This window comes from Pygoscelis adeliae, unplaced genomic scaffold, assembly GCF_000699105.1.
Source record: "Pygoscelis adeliae isolate BGI_AS28 unplaced genomic scaffold, ASM69910v1 Scaffold223, whole genome shotgun sequence".
Classification (NCBI taxonomy): Eukaryota; Metazoa; Chordata; class Aves; order Sphenisciformes; family Spheniscidae; genus Pygoscelis; species Pygoscelis adeliae.
Window position 1 is genome coordinate 2,869,279 of NW_008824543.1, and position 7,314 is coordinate 2,876,592.

General features: G+C 43.5%; 1 protein-coding gene across 1 annotated transcript in view; it reads right to left on the bottom strand.

Annotated features, from left to right (window-relative positions):
- Positions 1-6,317, bottom strand: part of MCF2L2 (MCF.2 cell line derived transforming sequence-like 2) — a 164,847-nt gene extending 158,530 nt beyond the window's left edge. The window contains exon 1 of the mRNA XM_009321723.1: positions 6,176-6,317. Within this exon, the coding sequence (XP_009319998.1) occupies positions 6,176-6,317 (142 nt within the window). The remainder of the gene's footprint in view (positions 1-6,175) is intronic.
- Positions 6,318-7,314: the final 997 nt, after the last annotated feature.

Here is a 7,314-nt window from a genome sequence, read left to right on the forward strand (position 1 = left end):
GCGCCAAGGAATTCCTCTCGGTCCACTGCATGCTCAAAGGAAAGCTCATCAGACAGCACTTTCAGTTTCATAAACTACATTTACAAGTGCCAGACATTTTTTCATTTGCATAATTAGTAAAGGTAATTTCAGTGTGCATCTGTAAAATGCCTTTGTCAAGCTCAAAAGGCTTAGTTGTGCCTCTGTCAGTGGAACAATATTTTTTACTACCCAAATATTGTCCCACCAGCATACAGCATATGGAATAGAGTAATACTTACTGATGTTTCAGGTTTTGTTACTGTTAAGCATCTGCAGTACATATGGAAGTTTACTTTAAAAAAATAAATAAATTCAAGGACCTAATCCTCAGTTGCTAAATACACCCCAGTTTCACTGAAATAACTTGCTCCATCCGAGCACCGGGCCCCATATGTTCATGTGTTCACACCTGTGGGTATGGCTCTCCAAAAGCATGACAAAGAATGGCTCATACCTGAGTGCCTCTAACTCAGAAATCATCTTCCCAGATTCTTTCACTGCAGGACCAGGGGGCACCACTAGGTTCATTGTGTTTGACTTGTTGAACACACAAGAAGTTCACAGAAATTGGATTAAACCAGCATTTTAGAAAGCTCTTTAATCTTATGTTAAAGACTCGAGGCAACTGCAAATCCACTGTTTCCCCTGGAGCTGGCCTAACACAAAGAAATTGGCTTGTGTTTCAAAGCTCTCACTTTAATTTCCAGCCCATTGATTCTCACTGCAGTTTTGATTTAAAAATTTGATAATTGCCCCCAGTTTCATCCATCCTCTGGCAGATCTCCCTTCTTGAGTCTAGTGGTAAAGTCAAAGGAAAATGGAATAGAGTATCCCATTCCTTTACCTCTTCCCATCTCACCTCAGCTTTTCCCAATGCTAATAGAGGATGACCTTACTAATTAACAGCATCCCAATTTCATAGTCAGATCTTCAGCCATGTAGACCCTTGCCCCTCAGAGGCCCCCACAGCAGCACACTGTATCAAGGTGGTGACTCAGGGGTTTAGACAAATAGCCTGAACTCAGCAATCCCCAATTTAATGACTCACAGGAATGGGTTCTGAATATGAATAAAGTGCTGTCTCTGTGCAGAACAAAGTTGCTGAGACATCCTGGGTTAGAAAAAGGTGAAAAAAGAAATGTTTGGTCAATAATTCTTGCTGTTGTAAAAGCCTGGAGGATTTTTTTTTTTTTCCCCTTAAGAAATGGAATGAACTAATAGGATCAGAAATTTGTGCAACAAGACACCTGGCATAGTTCCAATATTCATATATAGGAAGCTGGGCTGCTACAACCAAGCTGTATTTATCATTCTTTTATACCTGAGCACCAGTAATTCTACTAGATAACGTTCAGGTGGTGAAGGAGGAGAGTCCATGGCTTAGAAACCTCACTGGGCAGGCTAATCCACAGCAAGATTCAGATAATAAAGAAGCAACAGAATTTGTACACAACATCAACACACTAGCACAGCTAAAGTGGGTCTGTAAGTGGGGCTTGAAGCGGCAGAACTGGCTGAAATTGGAGAATAAGCTCCATGGGCATAACCAGGGTGAGAGCTCTGCACAGACGCGCTCCAACCTCCCAGTCATTCAGCACCATTTTCCCCTGAAATCTTCTCCCCAAACAGTTTACACTACAATTTAGGCGATACAAAAAAAGCAAACCGAGCTATTATCTTGTGGTCCCACAGATTAATTAAACATTACCAATTACAGCAATCTATCTATCTGTGTTTAATGCTTTTGCATTTCACTGTGTCGTTTCTTGTTCTGGTATCATGGGAGGAAGGGAAAAACATAAATACCCAGAGCGCCTCTGCTATAACTTGCCCTCTGAGAATTTGTTCTCTTGATCTTCTCAGTACTACTTATCTCTCAAAACTCTTTTTAAATGGAAATCAAGCTATGCCTTCCCTATTTTCACCACCATTCTCTGGACTTTTCTGATTAGGTAAACAGGGTTCAGTATTGTTCAACAGCAGCAGAGCAGGCTGCATATCAATGGGAACAGGTGAAGAGGGACACAAGCATCTAAGATAAGGATCTTTTCTCAGAAAAACCTCTGTGGAAAACAGAATATTTTATTTTAGCTATTTTCTTTGCAGTGAGAGCCAGCTGAAAAAATTTATCCCCGGTTCCCTAGGCAGCATTTTACATTAAAGAGGAGAATAGATACTGAATGCAAATAAACCGAGAAGAATTCTGCGCAATGCACAAGGAGGCACTGTGACTGAGTCTCAAGGGGTTTAGAAACACCTTCCACTTACACTGCAGATTTCAGCCCTCACATGAAAGAGTCACTTTCCCCAGTAACCAGCACCTTTGTAGAAAGGTCAGTCGTGTGGGAAAGGAAAGCATTTCTCATTTATTTCACTATTGAAGGTGGTGAAGCTCCAAAAAGTCCAAGAAATTTCAGTCTGATCTCATTCAGATGGGATTTCGTTCTGGAGATAGTGCCATAGAAGCAGTTTTCTATCTTTAAATCCTTAACTGCTCTAAAGACATTTCCAATACTCCAGTCCCTTTTCCTCCCTGAACAGATAGATCTGAAGAACTGCTTTTCATTTCCAGCAGTAAGAGACACACAGCACTAGGGCCAAGAACAAGTGCCCATGATTGCTGGACAGACAGAATTGCGTCATTCCTTTGTCCTACAGAAGGACAAAATCAGAAATACTCTGTTAGCACAAGAGACATCCTAAAAATCAGAAATGCTCTGTTAGCACAAGAGACATCCTACTGGCAAGGAGGATCTTGCCTGGTTTTGCAGCAACAGCAAAATCCTGAATAGTCTCAGTAATGAACTGCATACTCCTTAGTGTCTGCAGATTCATTACCCTGTTTTACACAGCCACCAGCCTTGAGCGCAGATAAAAACCACACATTTATTCACTTAAAAATATATAATCTGCATGCAGCCTCAGGCTCCACAGCATGCAGAAACATAGTCTAACCAGCCAATGCTCATCCATCCATGTTAAGCCCCTGTATCTGTGCTGTCCCATTGGAGGACTTGAGCATCACAAAAAGGCAGGCTAATTAAGAGCATCTGGGGACAGAGGGGGCCATTTTGGCAGGAGGTGTCCTCAAGCATAAAATATGTGAACCAGCAGCTGGGTGACATGAATAGTCATGTCAGTGCTGAAAAGGCACATGAGCTACTGTCCAAGAATGATATATTTCATGACGAGGCCATGCTTTGCTTTCAGCTCCAGTATCTCTTTTGTGAGGAACTGAGGGCACTGCAAGGAGGATCAGCCCTGGACTGGAGTCCCTGCCACATTTCTTGCCTGGCTTTCTGGGGGCTCCTTCCCTTTGGTTGTCAGTTACAGCACCTTGGAGCTGCAGCTCCCAGAGAGTCTCAAGGTCACATACTGGTACTCAAAACATCACCATTTGTACATCAGACCCCAGAGGGGACTTCAGCACCCCTAGGCCAGCTCATACAGCGAGGTCCTGCCTGTTGCAGGGAGCCAGGGCTGTGGAGCTCTGAGCAGTCATCACGTGGCCACAGGGAAACTGCCCTTCAACTGCCCCCTCACAGCGGCACTATCTTTTTGTAAGCATTCACTATTTTCATCTCTTTACATGAACAGGAGATTACAACCACGCTTTTAACCACTCATCAAAACAAATCACATTGATTCAAAGTAAGCCTTGAACTTGCACGATCCAGGAACTGGATTAGCTTGGCAGAGCGCTGCTTGCTATGGGGTACTGCTGATCAAAGGTTACCTGCAGGCCTGACTGCAACCACGTGGCCTCTTTCTGCTGTGGTTACCTGTGTGCCTTCCATCGCTTCTAGTTATGATGTTTAGTACAAGAGATAAAACTGCCACAGAATATTCACAGGGCTCCACAGATGTGGTCCGTATGCGAAAAATGCTTCGTACTTTGGAGTGCCTGAAGTACTGAGTAAGCACTAGCCAATTAGCCCCCAACAACACTCCAGCTGGATCTTTACATTGCAGAAAGGGTACCCCTAAGTGAGAGTCAAGTCAGAACATGCCACAGAGATCCATGATCCTGCATTGCCACTATGTTCAGACAGAGCCAGCCTCAGAAAAAGGCACACATCCACACCTAGAGTTTGTCAACAAGCTTTTGCTCGTAGTAAAGGACTGGCAAGATGGGGCAGGCAGAGCCCAAGTTCTCTGGGACAGATCATCTTTCTTCCCCTGTGTTTATGCAGCACCTACTGCAAAGGGAAACTGGTCTCATCTTCAAAGGATAGTCATAGCTACGCCATCAGGATCTACTGTGGAGGCAGGTAATTCCCACTGCTTCTACTTTACAGATAAGAAAACTAAGGCCAAAACAAGACAGGAGATGAGTACAGGGTCAGAGTCAGTTCAGAGCAGAAGAAAAGAACCCAGGCAGTGGTGGTGTTATGAATTCCTATGCCACCTTGCCAGCTCCTTAGTCCCCTTCTAACACGGCCACTGCATGCAGACTTGTCACTGGTGTATTCTCACAGCTCACGCAGCTCTAGTGCATGCACCTGAAGGCACCTTGCCCCTAGCAATAACCTAACTTCTGCCCCTCCTGTGGCTTCTTTGGTCGAATTTAAAACAAAATCAGCAAAGATGCTTTCTGCCTCACAAAATGGCAACAGGCTCAGACTAGTTGACACACTATCTGTTCTCTAGCAGAAAATGATTTTCCAAGGGATTTTCGCCCATAGTACTATGCCAGGTCATCTCTCAACATGAGAGGCAGGGAAGGTGTTTCCCTGGGAACAGTAACCATAGCAAAGCTCTTACCAGTGTCTTCCCCTCTCTACCTAAAGGAAGAAAAAGAACAGCAGATGCCTGAGCTCTGCCTCCAGCAGGCCCACGGGCCCCCAGAGCCGTAAGCAACCTGGAAGCACCTGATCAAAGATTCAGGAAGGAACTTCAATTAATTCTGTTCTGTCTTTTACTCAGATACCAGACATTTCTGCCATGCTACGCTGAACTCAGAATGCCTCATTACAAAGAGTGCAACTGGAAACATCAGTGTTACCGAAAGGTCAGCCAAATACAACAACGCGTAGGTAGGCACCGAGCCCAAAAATCAGCACGGATAGATGCCCGACAGAAGCAGAGGTACAATGGACTGGCTTTGCAGTTTTCAAACCCTGGCATTGTACATTAGAGCCCTATTAAAGAAAGCATCTGCAAACTCCAATTTGTAAGCAGTAGCTGCCAGCAGATGACCTGCTTCTGGTCCACCTCTTTTTCTGCAGAATATTCTCGATTTACCAGATTGAATGCAACTCTCTTTGCTGAAGAGCTAATTAAATCATAATAAACAATTCAACTTGAAAGTACAATCATATTGCATGCTTTTGGGGATCTTTTTGTCACGTACTAGTGAACACATTATAAATTTCTGGATTTGAAGTTTGCTAAGTATTTATTCAAGTTAACAGAGCAAAGGAAACTGAAGGTCTCCTTGGTTAATCTTCCTCTCAGATGACACATAGAGAAAAGATTGCTGAATCATAGAACACTTTGGTATGTGACTAAATAGTCAACAGCCTAGATTTCAACTACCATCACTCCACTTCAGAGTTAACATGCAATTAGCACAAATTGTCAGGACACCAGCATCTTATACTAGCAACCCACTCAGAGTGGAATACTGCCCTGTAGCCAGACTGACTCACACAGAGCACAAAAAGCTCGATAGTCCAAGTTTCTGTTATGAGTACAGTGAAACAAGAATCTTTACAGTGAGAAAGATATTGACCTTCTACATAGTAATTTAGGAGCACAGGGTGACAGGGTCAACTGGGTCGTGATACCTACTGCCCCATCTCCTTACATTCCTTTCAAAAAGGTGCAGCAAATGTGCAGCAAATACCTGCTCCAGACATTTACAGAAACCTCAGTGTCTAACACCCGAGTGACATAAACATTTATTCAGAATGAGTCTGACATTCATTTTAACCTCCTCTAGGTCGAATCACTGCAAACATCCCAGAAATATACAGCCAAGTCAAATGATGCACTCATACCTGAGTTAATATCCAAATCCAGCCAGTTGTCTTTACCACTGAATCCTCAGAGAAAGCATTAGAAAAATAGTATCTTTTTGCAAATCTCCTAGGAATGCAATGCAGCTACCACTAAGAGAAGATGCTATTTCTTTTAAAAATGCTGCACATACCTTTCTTTGCCATGCACTCCAGTCTAATGCATCCTCCCATAAAATCGTGATAAGATTTCATTTCTCCTTCTGTTATCCGGACAGCAGTGAAAGGTGGATTCCTGGGCACCTGTTGTCCACATTTCTGACACCGGGAAGCCATTGCCACAGCTCAGGAGACTCTTGTCAGGAATCTGCTCTCTCAGTTTGCTGGAATCCAGCCTGATTCTTCAGCCGTCAGTCCAGGCTGATGACTTTATCCCACTTAGTTCATTCAAGGTCACCCTCGCCAGCAGGATGTTCGCCATTGCAATTGGCTAAGACTTTTATAGGCTTACTGACTGCGTTTGTTTCTCCCTCCTTGCTTTCAATATCAGTTTACTTTATTCTCTCATTCAGAATGAAAGCTGTGAACCTCAGCACAGCCCATGCCCTGAACGGCTTCTTATCATTAATTTAAAGCTATCTTATAAGCGACAATGAAGAGAGAAGATCCCAGAAGCACGTTGCAAGATCACAGAATGTCTCTTAGAGAGCATGCCAGATATGTTCACAAAGAATTTTTCTTTAAGAAAAGGGTTTTCTTCATGATTTTTGGTCCCTTTCGGGCTTATGGTTTTATGATTCTTCATCACTGAGAATGGATTTTTTTACTTCTGCATTTCAGCTTGGACGGTGCAAGGAGACTGCTCTGCAGAGCTGCTCAACCAATTACTCATATGTCTGGCAGTGGTACTGGGAGGCTGCAACTGTACAGAAAAGCCCTCTGCTGCTGTGCATGGTCCCTGCTCGTAAGATCTGATAATCTAAATGAACAGAGTAGCAAATGGATGACAACAGGGAAATATTGCTGGCAGACATGCTCTGCTAGCTGTGCAACCCCCGACCCAAATTTTTTTAAAAAAAGAAGTTGGATCCATCAGTCTGACCCCAAAATGAGAGATCTTAAACATACATTTAGAAATCTCTCTTTGAAAGTGCTGGGTATTTAAGCTGACTTTTTTCCCTTTTAACAATTACTGTGATACAAATCACTGATCAGAGCGCCTTGTGAAGAAACCAGTACTTGGGGAACTGAGTGCAGAGAGTACTCAATCCTGATGAGTGAAATAAAAAGGAGCCTTCCCTGGGTTCGGGAGGGACTGCACAGGAGATGCATG